Source organism: Podarcis gaigeae (assembly GCF_964106915.1).
Source record: "Podarcis gaigeae genome assembly, chromosome: 11".
NCBI classification, from domain to species: domain Eukaryota; kingdom Metazoa; phylum Chordata; class Lepidosauria; order Squamata; family Lacertidae; genus Podarcis; species Podarcis gaigeae.
The window spans coordinates 57,864,605-57,883,652 of record NC_139687.1 but is presented as its reverse complement, the minus strand read 5'-3'; the positions used below and the strand labels follow the sequence as shown (position 1 = coordinate 57,883,652).

At 43.7% G+C, this 19,048-nt stretch overlaps 1 protein-coding gene across 2 annotated transcripts in view; it reads right to left on the bottom strand.

Moving 5' to 3' along the window:
• The window catches only part of RIT2 (Ras like without CAAX 2), a 268,111-nt gene that overhangs the window by 186,014 nt on the left and 63,049 nt on the right, over window positions 1-19,048 (bottom strand). For both annotated transcript variants that reach the window (XM_083702948.1, XM_083702947.1), the window contains exon 2: window positions 15,407-15,463. In XM_083702948.1, the coding sequence (XP_083559074.1) occupies window positions 15,407-15,463 (57 nt within the window). The remainder of the gene's footprint in view (window positions 1-15,406; window positions 15,464-19,048) is intronic.

Sequence of the window (19,048 nt, the reverse complement as noted above, 5' to 3'; positions counted from 1 at the left end):
AATACTCTCCCTGATAAGGCCTGATAAGGCCATGATCATGTTTTCTGCACCAAGTTAAAATGTTCTTCTACTCGCATGCATTTGATGGGATGTAACTGGCTGGTTTTCTAAATACAGCATTATCCTAATTGATTATTCCTGAAGATTTGTCATTCTATGAGGAAGGGAGTTTTGTTTTAATGCACAGTGAATATTGCTGTTCCTTTGTTTTTAAGCTCTGTGGATTGCCATGAGATAACTTGAATTCCACCCCCCCCCCCTTTAAAAAAAGGAAGTGGTGCAATGTGAGATCCAATGCAACAGTTGCAGTTGTGGAAGTTTGCTGCGGAACAGGTTGTGTAACAAGGAAGTATCAGATCTGCAGCAATCTTTTGAATCATTGGGCCATTCTGGCTTCCTGTGACTCCTCTTGCATAAGCCATTCATTCCACTAGTGCACCGCTAAGGGACTTTAAATTAGCACTGCTTTGAGTTCCCCTCAATAACAGTGGGTACCAGAATGCAAATCTGCAGTTGATCTCTTCAAAAAACAAAAATTCAAGCCTTGAATTCTTACTTGAGCTCAGCTGTATCTTTAAAAAATGAAACTAAAAATTAAAGAAAGGGTCAGAGGCAACCCTAGGGTTCCCTCTTTGGCCACAGCCATGCTCTCTCCCCTAGACATTTCAATAGCTGATTCTGGCATCTCCCAAAAGTTTGTTTCCTGTTCTCTCTCTCTGGACTCAGCAGTACAGCTGTAAATAAAACGTTTTAAGTGTGTTTTAAGTGCAATATACAATGTTACACTAGATGGCGATGGTAAGCCTTATGGAAAATTCAGTGTATTTTTTAAAAAGCTATAATAATAATAATAATAATAATAATAATTATTATTATTATTATTATTATTATTATTATTATTATTATTATTATTATTTATTTATACCCTGCCCATCTGGCTGGGTTTCTTTAGCCACCCTGGGCGGCTTCCAATGGAATATTAAAATACAATAACCTATTAAATATTAAAACTTCGCTAAACAGGGTGGCCTTCAGATGTCTTCTAAAAATCTGGTAGTTGTTTTTCTCGTTGACATCTCGTGGGAGGGCATTCCCCAGGGCGGGTGCCACCACCGAGAAGGCCCTCTGCCTGGTTCCCTCTAACTTTGCTTCTCACAGTGAGGGAACCACCAGAAGGCCCTCGGCCCTGGACCTCAGTGTCCAGGCTAAACGATGGGGGTGGAGACGCTCCTTCAGGTATACAGGACTGAGGCAGTTTAGGGCTTTAAAGGTCAGCACCAATACTTTGAATTGTGCTCGGAAAACATACTGCATTTTCAGAATGTTTTTTATATGTGTGTAGATTCAACCGCTGCCTCATTGGATGGGTCATCTTCGGCAGGGCCATCTTACCCATAGACACTAGGGGTGCAGGGCACCCAGGCTCTCAGGGGCGCCAGGTTGAGAGTCCAGGGCCCAAGAGTTGAGTCTGGGAAAGAGCCCATCCACCAGTCGGAACGCCACAGCAGGTTCTTCTGCTGTGGACAGCTCTGTGCCGTGAATTCAGGAGCGACCAAGCCATCGAGACGCTGAGGTGGCTGGCTGGCTCTGCTCTCCTGCACACCTGGGACTGGGCAACATGAGGGAAGGGGCGCTGGGCGGATCTTTGCACCCCAGCACCAAATATGCTTAAGACAGCCCTGCCAGAGTCATTTCCCGAATACTTCTGGGCAATTGGATACATACCATGATGCAGGGAGTATTGCAGTCCAGGACATGGTCTTCCTTCAAGCCTTCTGGTCTCAAGCCAGGGCTGGCCCATGCCTCCCCACAGCTTGGAAGAAGGATGTGCTTCCATTTCTCATCTTCCTTAAGAAGCAGGGGTTAGCCGTTAAGAAGGAGCGTCTCCACCCCCATCGTTCAGCCCAGACACTGAGGTCCAGCGCCGAGGGCCTTCTGGCGGTTCCCTCATTGCGAGAAGTGAGGTTACAGGGAACCAGACAGAGGGCCTTCTCGGTAGTGGCGCCCGCCCTGTGGAACGCCCTCCCTTCAGATGTCAAGGAAATAAGCAGCTATCTTCTCATTAAAAGACATCTGAAGGCAGCCCTGTTCAGGGAAGTTTTTAATATTTAAAGCTGTATTGTTTTTAACACTTGATTGGAAGCTGCCCAGAGTGGCTGGGGAAACTCAGCCAGATGGCCAGGGTATAAATAATAATAATAATAATAATAATAATAATAATAATAATAATAATAATAATTATTATTATTATTATTATTATTATTATTATTATTATTATTATTACCATGACCTTGCATGTGGCTGCAAACACCTTCTGGGGGCTCTCCAACCCATGTGAGCATTTTCATATATGCAGGCTATTAGAATCATAGAATCATAGAGTTGGAAGAGACCACAAGAGCCATCGAGTCCAACCCCCTGCCAAGCAGGAAACACCATCAGAGCACTCCTGACATATGGTTGTCAAACCTCTGCTTAAAGACCTCCAAAGAAGGAGACTCCACCACACTCCTTGGCAGCAAATTCCACTGTCGAACAGCTCTTACTGTCAGGAAGTTCTTCCTGATGTTTAGGTGGAATCTTCTTTCTTGTAGTTTGGATCCATTGCTCCATGTCCGCTTCTCTGGAGCAGCAGAAAACAACCTTTCTCCCTGCTCTATGTGACATCCTTCTATATTTATATAGAAGGATGGTCCAGGAGTCACCCATCAGTCCTAAACACCAGGAGACCTCTTACATATGATCTAAAAGTTATATGGAAAGCACTGAGCTTCATCTGCCGGTCAAAATCCTCATTAAACTGTGGTGCCCAGAACGTGACACTGGACTCCAGGTGGGATCTGAGAAAAGCAGACTAGATTGATGCTATTATTCCCCTTGCTTCTGCCAGTGAGGCAGCCGGCCAGCTCCGCCCTCCTGCAAACCTGGGACAGGACAACCTGGGGAGGGGGGTGCCGGACGGATCTTTGCACCCTGGTGCTGCCTATGCTTAAGACAGCCCTGGTCTTCAGGGAGAAAGAAGAGAAATGTCTATTTACTTTTTATTTTCACACAAGCTGGAAACACCTCTCAGTGTAAGCATAGGCTTTAATTGATCTCCCTGAAATGATAGTAAGTGAATCATTGCCACCTTAATCTCCACTCAGTAGCAAAATCACAGGGTCGAAAGTGGAAAGAAATTGCTACCTGCTATTCTGGTGCAGAGGGGGAACTGGCTCTGATTAACTAGGAAAGCCTTGCTCACGCACACACCTTTGAAGTGAGTGACATCCCCCCCCCCCCGCTTCAGCGGAAATTCAGCTCTGGAAGCATTAATTATTATTATTAATGTCTGCGTGGCAAGTGGGTTCATACTGTGTATGTTAGAAATGACTCATGTTTTATGCGGAAGGGGGTGCCTTCTGAAGTCTTGTGTTTTGCTTTGAAGTGTGTCTTGCAACGAGCTTAGATCCCTTATGCTTGCTATGGGTGTCGACAGATTGGAACAGGTTCTGAGGAAGACTACAAAAATGGGTGGGGGACTGTCCTATAAGGAAAGGTTGAAAGAAAGGGATCTGTTTAGCTCAGGAAAGTGAAGATTGTGGGTGGGGAGTCATGACTAGGAATGGGTGATGCAGTCAGTTTTGGTTCATTTTGCCTTCTAATCCCCCCCCCCCCAATTTTCAGTTCTCCGTATTTCCCCGAAAAGGCCTCCTGAAAATTCACCATTGTTTTAGTGCAATATCACTCACCGCCTAGATGTGGTGGCATTGTGGGATGGCGAAGGCTTCCTAGGGACCTGACAAGGGAGCTCCAGGGATTGGAGTCCTACCTGAGCAGGCAGAGTGGGCATAATTAGATAGGGATGCAGGTGACGCTGTGGGTTAAACCACAGAGCCTAAGACTTGCTGATTAGAAGATCAGCGGTTCGAAACCCAGCGACGGAGTGAGCTCCTGTTGCTTGGTCCCTGCTCCTGCCAACCTAGCAGTTCGAAAGCACAAAGTGCAAGTAGATAAATAGGTGCGCTCTGGTGGAAAGGTAAACGACAGTTCAGTGCGCTGCTCTGGTTCGCCAGAAGTGGCTTAGTCATGCTAGCCTAGTCATGCTGGCCACATGACCCGGAAGCTGTAAACCGGCTCCCTCGGCCAATAAAGCAAGATGAGTGCCGCAACCCTAGAGTCGGTCATGACTGGACCTAATGGTCAGGGGTCCCTTTACTTTTTTTCTATTAGGTGCCAGATCCAAGCCTGCCTGCCTTATTGGCCAATTGGTGCTGACCTTGAGGGCAGGACTGACAGAGCAGGTAGGCTTCTCTCAGGTTTGCTCCTGGTTCATTTAAGCAAACTAGACCTGGACCCTTTACCTGTTTCTTCCTCGCTGAGTTGCCTATGTCCATATGCCCTGTTGGGGCCCGAGACTGATAGCACCCCCCAGGCAACAGATCTCTGTGGCGGTCCCCCAATTTAATGTAAGTTTTTGGAAACCCTGCTGTCAGATTGACCCACGGTGCCACTTCTGGCAAGTGGGCCGGACGTTAATGATTATCCAAACCTCTTTCATTTGTAATCTATGAAGTTGTGGCCTGTATCAATTCAAAGTCATTGTATGTCAGGCATTCCCACACTCGGTCCTCCAGATGGTTTGGGACTACAACTCCCATCATCCTTAGCTAACAGGACCAGTGGTCAGGGATGATGGGAATTGTAGTCCCAAAACATCTGGAGGACCGAGTTTGGGGATGGGTCAGAGGAGGAAGTACATAGCTTTGGCTTGCAATTGCTTCCCTAATACAATGGTACCTCGGGTTAAGTACTTAATTTGTTCCAGAGGTCTGTTCTTAACCTGAAACTGTTCTTAACCTGAAGCACCACTTTAGCTAATGGGGACTCCTGCTGCTGCCGTTCTCATCCTGAAGCAAAGTTCTTAACCCAAGGTACTATTTCTGTGTTAGCAGAGTGTGTAACCTGAAGTGTATGTAACCTGAGGTACCACTGTACACTGTTTCTTGTATGCGGTTTTGCCTAATATAAATTTTCCTTCTTCTCTTTCTTTTTTGCAATGCTTTCATCGTTCAGAATCAAAATACTTTGGCTCAGTTCTTTAGTTCTCACAGAAACAGAGCCTGGCAACGTGGCAATTTATTTTCACATATTCTCACCCAGTTTCCTTCAGCACTTTCGTATTCCTTCCCCTCCTCCTCCTCCCTCCGCTTTCTCCCTTGTCTTCTCTTCTGTTGAAATTAGATTGGAAGCCCCCACAGACCAGGGACCTTTAGCTTGCTTCTGTTACAGTAAGGAGTCGTATGCATCAAAGGGGTGTGTTTGTGTGTGTGTGAACAACGAATAACTCCACAAGATTCTATAGCAGTAGGGAGAAAACATGGGTGCTCCCAGCCGCATTTGTGAAAAGGATTGCTTTCTGAAAACCTTTCTGGGTAAGAACACGATACAAGAAGTGACCTGCTGGACCAGGTCAAGTGGCAGTCCAGTGCAGAATTTTGTGTCCAGTCAGATGCCTCCAGATACCACACAGGCAGGGCAGAAAAAGTAGCAACCCTCTCTGGGGGGCGTCGCAAGGAGGGTGCGGGGGTGCAGTCCGCCCCAGGTGTCATGCCTAGGGGTGGTGACAAAATCCCCCTGGGAGGATTGGCGTGGTGGCATGCGCACCCCCAGCGGGCAGTTTTTCACGATTGGCGCTATCGCCGTCGTGAAAATCCACACGCTGATCATGCAAATATGTCTGGCGATCAGCCTGGCACCCCCCCTCCCCAGCAGGCAACGTTCGGATCCCTGGCCTGCAGTTTTATGCAATCCTCAGTCAGATTTTTGTGGTCTGTGGTTGATGCTAGCACCCCCGGCTGGCAGTGCTGACCCAGTTTTATGTGCTCGTTGGTCAGATTTGTGGCATCTGTGGGCATATCTGTTTTGTGGACAACCCTTCCTTAAAATAAGCTCAACAACTTTGGGTAACGTTCCCAAAAATTGCAATGTAGGGCAATTTTTGTACCTGGTACCACCTGAACTTGTCTACACATCTGCCCTCTCTCCTCTTCTTATTGCCAGCATCTCTCAGCAAGCAGGGCAATTGGTTGCTCTCTCTTTTTTTCTGAGGATCTCCTAACTGTTAGAAAACGCTTGCAGATTATTCTAAAGCAACTTTCTTTGGCTTGAGAATTCTTGGGTAGCTCAATCTGCTGCCTAAGGGTCTCCATTGCTCTTCCTGATGGCTCCACTGTTCAAGATAGTTGGGCTGCAGGCCACTTTCCTTTGGTGACAGCTTAATGGATTCTCCATTTTCAGAGGCACTACGTCCCCAGATGTTATGCAACCAACAGAATGGTACACCCACACCACCTTCATACTTCATACACCTTAGATTTATTAGCATTTATTTATAAAAGTATTTATATACAGTTAAATCACAAAACATAACTAAGCAGTTTAAATCTTGGCAGTGAGTTCTGGAAGACCTGCTCCTTGCCTTGCAGGCCTTTTTCTACCTGGCCTGAGAGGGAGACCCCGGACTGACTCCAACTACAAAAGCTGAGGCTGCTGAACTCTTGGGTTGGGGAATTGTTGGGGTTTTCATTGGGTGGGGGTGGAGTTGTTGCTGTTACTGGTATTAATCTTTTGTATCTTTATTTTCAATCTTATGATTTATGTGTAAATTGTTTAATTGGTTATGTACTTTTTGATGTTTTATTTATTGTTTATGACTATTCTGGTTACGTTTGTAATTATATATATATATATATATATATATATGCAGGTTTTGGTGTCCTCGGGTGTCTTCCCGTGTAAAAGTTGGGGTGTCTAGGCGACGTTTCGACGAGGTCTCACTCGTCATCTTCAGGCTGGTGCTTTCGGCTTCTTGTTACTGGAACAGAGCGGGATCTCAATGTTTGAGTTCCTATAAATACTGTAGAGGGGGTGTGGTGTCTAGCCTCCAATGTTCTGGGCAGAGAGGAAGTTCCCAGGCTAGTGTGCCTTTTCTTCTTTTGTTCCTTAATTACTTGAGAGATACCTTGAGTGATTTCTTGAGTGATATCCTGAGTACCACTTAGGTGGGTCAACACTCAAGGTATCTCTCAAGTAATTAAGGAACAAAAGAAGAAAAGGCACACTAGCCTGGGAACTTCCTCTCTGCCCAGAACATTGGAGGCTAGACACCACACCCCCTCTACAGTATTTATAGGAACTCAAACATTGAGATCCCGCTCTGTTCCAGTAACAAGAAGCCGAAAGCACCAGCCTGAAGATGACGAGTGAGACCTCGTCGAAACGTCGCCTAGACACCCCAACTTTTACACGGGAAGACACCCGAGGACACCAAAACCTGCATTCCTGTACCCGTGAAAATCTACGAAAGCAAATATATATATATATATATATATGCAGGTTTTGGTGTCCTCGGGTGTCTTCCCGTGTAAAAGTTGGGGTGTCTAGGCGACGTTTCGACGAGGTCTCACTCGTCATCTTCAGGCTGGTGCTTTCGGCTTCTTGTTACTGGAACAGAGCGGGATCTCAATGTTTGAGTTCCTATAAATACTGTAGAGGGGGTGTGGTGTCTAGCCTCCAATGTTCTGGGCACCCGAGGACACCAAAACCTGCATTCCTGTACCCGTGAAAATCTACGAAAGCATATATATATATATATATATATATATTCATATTGTAAGCCATCTTGAGCATGGCTTGAACTATGGAAAGGCAGCATACAAAGAAAATTATGAATGTATTCATCTACAGCATGAAAATATAAAAAATACAATAAAAAACCATTAATTTTTGCAATTAAAAGCAAAAAAAGCACACCGAAAAAAAGCTTTAAAAGAAGCATCAACAAGCCATTGTTGGAGATGTACTCTTCATTGCCTATATAGGCCTGGTGGAATAGAAAAGCTTTTAGAAGGCATATACAAGTTGGCACAGAATTTGTATTGACAGAGTTTTGTGCATAATTGGGCTTGCCAGGAACATGTTTTGCCAGTCACTTCTGGAAGCAGGATCCTGGGCATTTGGACTGATCCAGGAAGGTGATGTCTATAGTCTTATCTGAGGAAAAGGCATGCAGGGCCGATGCATGTGAGAGGAGAATGGGAAATACTGGAATGCCTCATGTTTGCAAGGTATGCCTTGAAGGTGTGCAGTGCGCCGACTGATGTAAAATACCCTGTGCATTAAAAAGCTTGGTGCCTGTGATTAACGGTGACACTTGATGGTGTGTATCTCTTGCGCTCCACTAGCTTTCCCTTTCCTTAAGCTCTTCAGGCATGAGTGATCAGTGCTGACATGCAATTGTATTTCTGAGCCAAGAGGGACTGGCTAAGTGCCCCAAAGGAAAGTTACCAATTAACCCCTAACCTTGGAGTAGTGGTATTGGAAGTGAGTCTGGAAAGGGAGAGAGGAAGATAGAGAGCTGCACAAAGAAGAGAGAGAGAGAGAGAGAGCGTCAGGAATGTGCAAAGCCTCTATTGTTTCCACAAATATTTCCCTGTTGTCAAAAGGTGACATTGCATTGATAATTCAGGACAATTATCTGGGCAGAGGAGAGAGGATCAGCTGGTTCACAAGGACAAAACACTCCACTTTGTTCGATCCTAACAGTAATGTGCATTTCCCCCCATTCATTGCCAGAGCAATCTCATAAATGTTTATTTAGAAGTAGGGATGGGGGAATCTAATAGTTCTCTGCTTCTCTCTGTTTTTCTCCCCCCCCCTCCTTTACCAACATTTGCACTTCCATTTGGGTGACTGACTGAAAATTCACCAGCATTTTTAGTGCTAATTACGTGTTTGTATGTTAAATTAATATATACATTTTTGCAAAACAATTTCCTCAAATATAATGCATCCTTGTATGTTCTTTTCACAAAGAAATGCATTTTACGCATGCTTTACCCTAGCCTATGAATTTTTGCAGTGCAAAATTCAGACCAATGTGAATTTCTAAGAGGGGGCTATATTTTGGTCCGCATAGCGGTTCAAAATGTACAAATAATGTAGGTTCCTCTTTAAATGTGAACAAAACCAAATTTGTCCATCAACTTTGGAGGTTTTTCAGCAGAGATTGTAGGGTCATCTGTCATCGTCCCTTCCAACTCTCCAATTCTATGATTATGTATTTGTGTATGTTGTTTTCACTAATTTTCCATTAATTTAACTGATACATTTCTGTACACAATACTTGGCTGGAGAACTGCATTGCAAAATTTGGAGAAGTCAACATTTTGAAGGATGGCTTCGTTTTGCTTTGTATATTGTTTTGAATCAGGTAAGTCTGTCTTTAAATGCAGACTGAATCCCATTCCTCTGCCATCCCTACCACTCAGAAAACATGTTCTCTTCCAGGTGCCTGCTAAATGTCATTGGGTGCCATCAGCCTCATCTGGCATGGCCAATAATCAGGAATGGGGGAAGCTGCAGTCTACCAACATCCAGAGGATCACAGGCTAACCATCCCTGTGTCATTGTGTTAAAGGGTGGCTCACAGAATGTCCCTGCAAATACAGAATACAGCAATAAAAACATTCACTACTTGGACATCTGTATTCACCCCCTCCCAAAGCAGTCTCTCCCCCCCCCCCCTCCTTCTGGCAATCTCCATTCTTCCATCTTCCAGAGAACTGGAACACATCCCAGAGGAACACATACTGAGAGCACATCATTTCCATGTTTCAGATTCCAAAAGTCTTTGAAGATGGCCCCCAATATCATTCTTCTCATGACCCTGACTCCAAGTGCTTCTCAAGAGGCAGAACCTCCTCACATGTTATTGTTGCTTAAAATTACCTGGCTGCTTTGCTGTCTAATCTGCATGCCACCTGATTTTCGTGGATTTGGTTTGAGATCAGTTACATGGCTGTTGAGCATCTTGGCACCCACCCAGTTTGTTCCCTCCTCCTCCTACTCCTACTCCTCCTTCTCCCCCCCCCATCTCTCTAGCTACACTAACGCCCAGCAACATTGCCAAGTAACTGCTCTGAGTGCAAAATCATTAGTTCTCCATTTGTTCGGGAAGAAAATTGTTTCTGCTGGTGCTGGGAAATTGTTTCCCCATTGCCATTAAATAGGAAATGTACAATGGAAATCATTTCATTTTCTTCCAGGGTTGTCCTCTGGAATTGTCTCCACATATGGTTTAGCAAGTCAAGCAAGGAACGTTCTTCTTCCAAGACCACCTCTCCTTCAAAATTATGATTCTGCTAAATGATGCAGTTGGGCCAGGGATTCTTAATGAGGCGCATCATTGAAAATCTGTTGTGAAAATACATGCTTATTTGGGTAAAAACAATGGCCCATCTAACAATATTGTTGACTCTAACAAATGTAGTTGCTACTGGGTAATAGGCCAAAAGAGAATAACATCACCACATTTCCTCAAATAAATTCAAGAAATACATTGTTCTCCCCCCCACCCCCCAATTTTATTCATTTCATAACTTTTAGACATCACTTGATTGTTAAAAAGACCCCCAAAACAACTTAGAAATAAGATAAAATAACTGTCAATTAGAAAAATTAACAATAATTTAAGACTTTTAGATAGTTAAAATAACAATAGACCAGGGGTCAGCAAACTACATTCCGCGGGCTGGATACAGTGCACTGGTTTAGCTCTGCGCAGGGACTGACTGAGTGGGCAGCAATGGCTTCCTATTGGCTACAGGATAGGACTTCCAGGACGCAGCCACGGCCAATAGGAAGCCGCAGATGCCTCCTCCCCACCGCCATGGCTCCAAAAGCCAGTGGGGTAAGAGCGGTGGGTGATCTGGCCCTCCAGCGGAAAAGTTTGCCTACCCCTGCAATAGACTAAAAGCAGATTGAAACTCAACTTTCTAAACGTCTGAGTATGCAGTTGCTGCCACGCTAAAATATCTATTTCTTACTAATGTGGAAGACGTATTATTATGTGGCACCTGAAACGATGACAGTTCTTCAAAGTGAAGTGTTTGAGTGGGCATATGTTAATAATAATTATTATTATAATTAAAACTTGATTTGATTGCCCTTCACTGATGGGTAAGGCAATCTCGCTTTACTTTACTATCACCTATGGACTAAGTTCTGAGTAGGCATGGCTAGGACTCAGGGATAGGCATAAGAAAAACTGGACCTGTCATTGGTAGATAGAGAGAGTTGCTGCACATAGGTTAATAGATACCCCTAATCTCCAAGAGTGGCTCAGACTGTTACATGAGTTCCAGCAATCTTTTCCCAATTTATGCAAATAAACCCTAATGCAGTATTCAAAACCCCACGCAAAACTGGAGAGAACATGCAAAGGAAGCTTATGCAAATGAGCCTGCTTTGCATAATTCCAATCACAGATTTTTGTCTGTGATCCCAAATTTCGGATGTTTTGCTACAGAGAGTTGGCTCAATGGTTATATTTGAGAGACAGGCAGACAGGCAGGCAGGCAACTGGGGACCAGTAGATGGGAGCATTAGTCATGTTTTTGGCAATGCAAAACTAAAAATAAATAAACACCACCAATCTGAATTGCTTTTAGAAAATACACTGATCTGAAAAAATATGCTAAAATAAATGTACAGAAGTCAACATATTTCTTCTTTGTGGGGAAAACACTTTAGGATTAGGCTGTCGTCTCATACAAAATTCTGGTATCTGGGCAGATGCTGGGATGGACAGTCTGAGCCCTATATCAGATCTAGGGGTGGAACTGGAGGATTTTTCAGCAATTTGCTATGAGCCTAGAAGCAGAGTTTAGGAATATTTGGAACACTTACAGGCAGAGCCCAGAATCTGGAAGCAAACACAGAGATTAACCCCAGGACAAATTCATGTAGTCACCTAAGGTAAACAACAGCTCCTTGACAGGGACAACCTGATCACATTAACTCATGCATAGCCTGGACTACTGAAATACACGTTATGTGGGGCTGCCCTAGGGTCTGGTCTGGATGCTTCAGCTACTGCAGAATGCCATGGCTAGATTGGTGATGGGAACAATCACAAGTAGTGCTAAATAACCTGCACTGGCTTCCCATCTGATACTGGGTCACATTCATGGTTCTTGTACCAGTGTCTAAGCTGCTGAACAACTTAGGCCCAGGGTATCTTAAAGACCACCTTGCCCTGTATGTCCCAAGCTGATCACTAAGATCATCTGGGGGAGATCTAATACTGGTCCTCCATTGCCCAGAAGCATTACTTGTGCCAATGAGAATTGTGACTTCAGCCTAGTGGACCCAACTTTACGGAACTACCTTCCTATAAATCAAGTCAATATCCTTGCAAAGATTTAGATGTTAGGTTAAAATGATTTTACATCAGGAGGCCTTTGCATCATGAATGCTGCCCCAATGATGTTTTAATCTAAGTTTTAAACTCTATGCTAACCAATTAACTGAACATTATTATTATTATTATTAAAATTTGTATACTGCCCTCCATTCGTAGATCTCAAGGAAGTTCACAACACAAAAATACAAGATAAAAGCACAAAGTACATAACAACCACCACAAGCAACAACTCCCTTCCTCTCACCCCATCCCACAAACACATTTGAAAGGTTATAGGATGTTAATCAGCCCAAGGCCTGGTTGTAGCAGAACGATTTCGCCTGGCACTTGATGGTGTATAATGAAGGTGACAAGCAAGCCTCTCTGGTGAGAGTGTTCCACAAGTGGGGAGCCACCACAGATAAGGCCCATTCTCGTGTTGCCACCCTCCAGACCCCTCGTGGAATGGCCACATGAAGAAGGGCCTGAGAGGATGTTCACAGGGTCCAGGTAGGTTGATATGGAGAGAGGTGGTCCTTGAGGCATTGCGGTTCTGAGCCCAAAACTGGCTTGGGGGGGGGGTTGTCTGATCCTCTCTGTTTTTCTGTCAACTAGTGCAAAAGCAAAATCTCCACCCCACACCCCACCAGTTGTCTGGGAGCTCTGTTCTCAATGGGCCTTTCTTTCCTGCAGATCTGAAGTGTGAAAGATGAGGAAATGGTTAAAGCTCAAAGAAAATGGAGTGCAGCAAACTTCTGTCTTTCATTCTCTTAAAGCCATCTCCTTTTATAGCCAGATAAATGTTTGCTCTCAGCCATCTGTCAGCACTGAATGCTCAGCAATGTTAATCCAAAGTGATGAATGTGCCCTGTGGACATCCAGAAGGGTACCTCTGGGGTCATTACTCACTCTTCCCTTTTAAAGGTGATACTAGGAATTTATAACAATGCCCACCATCTTTGGGATCAAGCAAAAGGGCCTGATGGACAGTGACATCCTATGTTGCTGTTGCCACAGAATGCTGTTGCAGCGGCAATTGCAAACCAATAATTCAGAGGACTCAAAAGACACAGGGTTACAATTTGGTCTGGCCTTTCCTTGATAGCATTGTGGGGGAGGCTGAAAGACGTATCACATTTCTAGAGGAGTACAGAGCAGGAAAGGAGACACAATATGGCAAATAGCACAGGATCCATCTTCCTGAGAATCATAACAAACAAGCAGGTTTCTAGTCCCTATTATGGTTGCAAATATATATTTGGAAGCTTGGGGATGGGGCTCTGGTGCTCTCAGCTACTCCTGGCCTGAATAAATTAATGACTTATAAAAGAAAGAAAAACAGTTTCTGTTATGGAATGGAAGTTAAATTCTCAGTGCAGACATTACACACAGGCTGGAAAATTCAGCTTTCTTAGGTGTAGGATCTAGATTGTTTACATGAAAAACTATAAGCATCCTCCCCACTTGCTAGCAAAGAGTACTTTGACCAAGCTTTAAATAAAAAACGTTTTTGCCACACCAATCAACGGGCTTTAAAAAGAGATTCAGAGAAGGACTATTCCAACCATTTCATTCAGTCTTTTATGAATGACTTGCAGGGTGTCTGTTGGTCAAACTATGAGCTGGTCTTTATACAGAAGTTTCATCCTTTTTGCTACCAGTTCACACTTAGTAGGTACATCAGAGGTTGCCCTCAAGGCGCCCATGGGCGCAGTGGTGTACTTGAGGTCTTCCCCTGGTGCCGACAAAGTCTCTGACGCACCACACCATTGCCTCTTGGGCCATGCATGAGGTGGTGAGCATGGTTACCCTGTTCTTCTCTGAAAAGTACATAGAGCTGAAGAAGGAAGTGGCAAGAGAGTCGCTCTTTCCAACTTCCTCTTTAATCCCTATGTGCTTTTCAAGGCTTCTTCCAGATCTGACTTTTACATAGATCCTTAGGACATGTGAAGTGTTTGCATGGGTGTGCTCTAGCTCTTTTTCTGTTTGAGGGGAAGAGGGAGAGAAATTGCCAGAGCAGGTGGTGCCAATGGGACTCGCTCAACAATCCAAATGTGCCCACAGGCCTAAAATGCCTGCTTCCCCTTGATAAACACAAAAAACACTGGATTCTGAAATGCCAACTTGAAAGCTAATCTTACTGCTAGGCATCTCCTGAAATCCCCAGCCAAGTAACTGCCATTTTGAATTTTTGAAGGTTTCACAAAGTTCACATTGGAAACCTTACCTGTTGAACCTTTGCAATATTCAGGCTGCACATAGGTGTTGGCAACAAACTGATTTACTTAACTGGGTTATATACAGCTCCCTGGTTATATTCAGCTCCCTAGCAGGACCCTCAAAGAAGGTCTTTGCTGAGAAGGAAGAGAATGGACACACAGCAGCATACCCAGGGGTTGGCCAGGTTTGTCCCTGCCAAGTACGCAGGCCTGGGAGGTACACAAAAATTGTGTCTTTCCACTTTGGCTCAGAGTGACTAGGAGCCCATCCACTAACACGCACCCTGAGCTGCTCCTCTACTGCCCTGGACAGTTGGGTGATGTACGCAGGCTCCCCTGGGTGCCTTTGCGGAAGAATCCATTCACTGGTGTGGAGCACAAAAGGTGTTGAAAAGCAAGCTTTTAAAGTTTCTGGTCCATGGTCTCTCCTGGCTTTGAAGGGTGCAAGGGAGCTCAGATATGCTTCTGCTGATACATAAAGGGACTGTGCAGTTAATTTCAACACAATGGGCATGAATTATTTCAACCAGGGCTCTAGCTTTTCATTTGCATCATTAGCAGATTAATCAACTAAAAGTTGAGTTCACTAGGAACCAATATGCTAACATGGTCATGATCACGGTCCCCTTCCCCTATTTTTCAAGGCTATTTTAGTTCCAGTGTGTTCATGATGTACTAAACAACAAGGAAATCCTAAAGGGAGCCATTTCTTCAAACCACATGTAGTAGCTTTGGTTTAGCATGCTGCAGGCAATGTTGTGCTCCGTTCAGAATTTCGAACGTGGAAATGATATTCAGGTGCCGATTTATATGCAAATATATTTCCATTTAATTGGTTAATTAATGAGTCACTTGGATAAAGGGGATGCAATCAATGAGAAACCTTTTCAGCAGTTGGAAGCCCAATTTCTCATTGCTCCACAGCCCAAAGTGCTGGTGTAACAAAGAGGGTTTAACTTACCTATGGTGGGATCATGGTAGTCAGGGAACCGGTGGCTGATAAACTGCATTGTCATCGCTGGGGAAACAGAAAGAGATGGAAATGATAAGTCAATGATTAGTAGCTGTGATATGAAGCTCAGTAAAACCAAAACCAAGTAGTTTGCATTTCTGAATAACTGAAAAACAGAGTGCAGCCCTATGCAGGGACGGAATTTTTTTGAAAATCTCAATGGCAGATTTTTTAAAAAACTCCTAACTCACACCTTGACCTTGATAAGAAGTGAGTTATATTCCCTCCTCAGCTCCGCACTTCATTAATATATTTGTTATTGTATACATTTATTTTCCTAAAGTGCATGCTCTAGTTATCTCCCACGTGGACTACTGCAATGCGCTCTACATGGGGCTGCCTTTGAAGGTGACTTGGAAACTGCAATTAATCCAGAATGCAGCAGCTAGACTGGTGACTGAGAGCGGCCACCAAGACCATATAACACTGGTCCTGAAAGATCTTCATTGACTCCCAGTATGTTTCCAAGCACAATTCAAAGTGTTGGTGTTGACCTTTAAAGCCCTAAACGGCCTCAGCCCAGTATACTTGAAGGAGCATCTCCACCCCCATCATCCAGCCCGGACATTGAGGTGCAGGACCGAGGGCCTTCTGGCAGTTCCCTCACAGCAAGAGGTGAGGTTACAGGGAACCAGGCAGAGGGCCTTCTCAGTAGTGACGCCTGCCCTGTGGAAAGCCCTCCCAGCAGATGTCAAGGCAATAAACAACTATTTTACTTTTAAAAGACAACTGAAGGCGGCCCTGTTTAGGGAAGTTTTTAATGTCTGATGCTGTATTGTTTTTAATATCTGGTTGGCAGCTGCCAACAATTTTAACTGTTTACAGTGGTCTTTTAAATTAATAATAATAATAATAATAATAATAATAATAATAATAATAATAATAATTAGTGTTGTACTTGCATCACTACATACCCTCCAAGTTTGCCATTTTAAGTGGGACATCCCAGATTGACAGCCACCCCATCTGGCTGGGTTTCCCCAGCCACTCTGGGTGGCTTCCAACAGAATATTTAAAACAATACAGCATCAGACATTAAAAACTTCTCATTCCTGGAAATGAAAAAAAGTTGCAGACAAAATCTTCAGCCTAATGCTTCTCATTCCTGTTTTCAGTAACCTACAATACTGTATACTGGACTAGTGGTGTTATGCAACCTTTGGAGCTAATTGGCTCAACTGGTCAGGGAAAGAAGGGTGCCAGAATGTTTGCAATCCAGTTTCTACCAGAAAATAGAGGTGGGGGGATCATTTATCTAGGACTGAGAACTTACACAGGTCCCAGAGTACAGGTGAGGAACCTTCTTGCCATCCCCTTTTCACTCAGGTAATCTGTTAGGGGCAAAAAGTTCACAGAGGGCAGACTCAACACCAAAAGCCACCTACCTAATATCAATAGGCAGGGATTTCCAAAGTGTAGGTACTGTAGGATTCTCTGCATTAGCAGAGTGTAGGATTCTCTGCATTAGCAGAGTGTAGGATTCTCTGCATTAGCAGAACATCACATGGCATTGGGAAAAGCACCAGTTCTGCATTTTATTAATAGTTTTGGTTTGTTATTATAACAATAATAAATTAAAAACCTTAAAAATAGATTGATGCAGAAATCTTGCCTTCAACAGATGTCACAGTGAAGATCAAGTACAGTGGTACCTCGGGTTAAGATCTTAATTCATTCTGGAGGTCTGTTCTTAACCTGTTACTGAAGTGTATCTGAAGAAGTGTGCATGCACACGAAAACTCATACCTAGAACTAACTTAGTTGGTCTTTAAGGTGCTACTGGAAGGAATTTTTTTATTTTGTTCTTAACCTGTACTGTTCTTTACCTGGGGTACCACTTTAGCTAATGGGGCCTCCCGCTGTGGCTGCGCGATTTCTGTTCTCACGCTGAAGCAAAGTTCTTAACCCAAGGTACTCCTTCCGGGTTGGCAGAGTCTGTAACCTGAAGCGTCTGTAACCTGAAGCATCTGTAACCCGAGGTACCACTGTATAGTTTATTTTTCAAGGACTTTGTTTCCTGATGTTGGAACAGATGGGCCTTTGGCCTGATTCAAAAGCATTCTTCTTATGTTCTTCGATTCAGTTTTTGCTAAGCATAATATTGACTTATCTACCTTCCCTTAACTAAAATACAGTGGTACCTTGGTTCTCAAATGCCTTGGTACTCAAACAACTTGGAACCCAAACACTGCAAACCTGGAAGTGTTCCAGTTTGTGAATTTTTTTTGGAAGCCGAACGTGCTCCGTTTTGAGGTCCACACTTCTGTTTTGAGTGTTACGCTGAGGTCTGTCTGTTTTTGCTAAAAAAAAAAATTGCGTTTTTGTGGGCCTTTATTTTGCTTGTTTTTGTGACAGTGTGGAACTTCAGCTACTGATTGATTGTGAGACTGCATTATATTGTTTATTGCTTTCATTTTATGGATCAATGGTCTCATTAGATAGTAAAATCCATGTTAAATTGCTGTTTTAGGGGTTGTCTGGAATGGATTAATCCATTTTGCATTACTTTCTATGGGAAAGCACCCCTTGGTTTTGGAATGCTTTGGTTTTGGAACCGACTTCCGGAACGGATTCAGTTTGAGAACCAAGGTACCACTGTATTAGTTAATTTCACCATTTGCCCAAATGCACAGAAATTCCAATCACCCCTGCAGCTGGTGTGGTACAGTCCATTCTATCGCCATAGAGAACCTACCATTCATTCATCCCTCTGCATGTCTCAGATGCCAGCAGGGCAAGACTATGAATATACAAGACTGTCGCTGCCTACTCACATCATTCAAAATGCATCTCATCTGTCTTCTTAGCTTTATTGCTGTCCCTTGTAGCACAACCCGCCCCCTTGCAATCAATAAAATTCCAGGTAGCATGGAGTGCTCACAAAGCACGCGTCGTTCAGCCTTTTGGTAGCCATCATTTATTATATATATGCACACGGTTATTGCGCCAAGTCTTTCTGATAGGAAATCAATGGGCAGGAGAAGAATCATCGCAAACTGCAGAGAAGTCCATCAGAAAGTTAAGGCATGAACTCCCACCTGGCTGCCCACGAGCACATTTGATACATTTTCTAAAAGTGAAGGGAACGCAACAGGGATTTCAACCCCGGAGCATCCCCAAAGTCGGTAGCTGCGATTGTTTAGAAGATCACAAAGCTCTGGTGTCTAGGAGGCGAAAGCAGTCAGGATCCCAAAGCATTTTGTGCATTTCATTTTTTAAAAAACAGCACTGGCTTGAGCAGTTTGTTTGTTTATTTTATTTTAATGTTTTCAGGCTGTAAAGCCCTCCCAATATGGCTTGCAGAGCAGAGAGAGGAAGCAAAAAGCAGTTACAATATTCAGCAAAATACAATTCAGTGAAACACCATCATTTTAAATGGCAGTTAAAAAACATATATCCCGCAATCTGGCTCAATGTTCATTTTTAAAAAAATAAAAATTAAAAATCCAATGAAAGCATCAGGAAATACACAATTTAAGTAATAATATAGCCATTTAATAATCAGAAATTGATTCTTATTAGCAGCTGAAAGTAACTCAAAACTATTGACTTTTTGAGGGGTGTTTAAAAGCTGTGAGGATTCTAACAGCT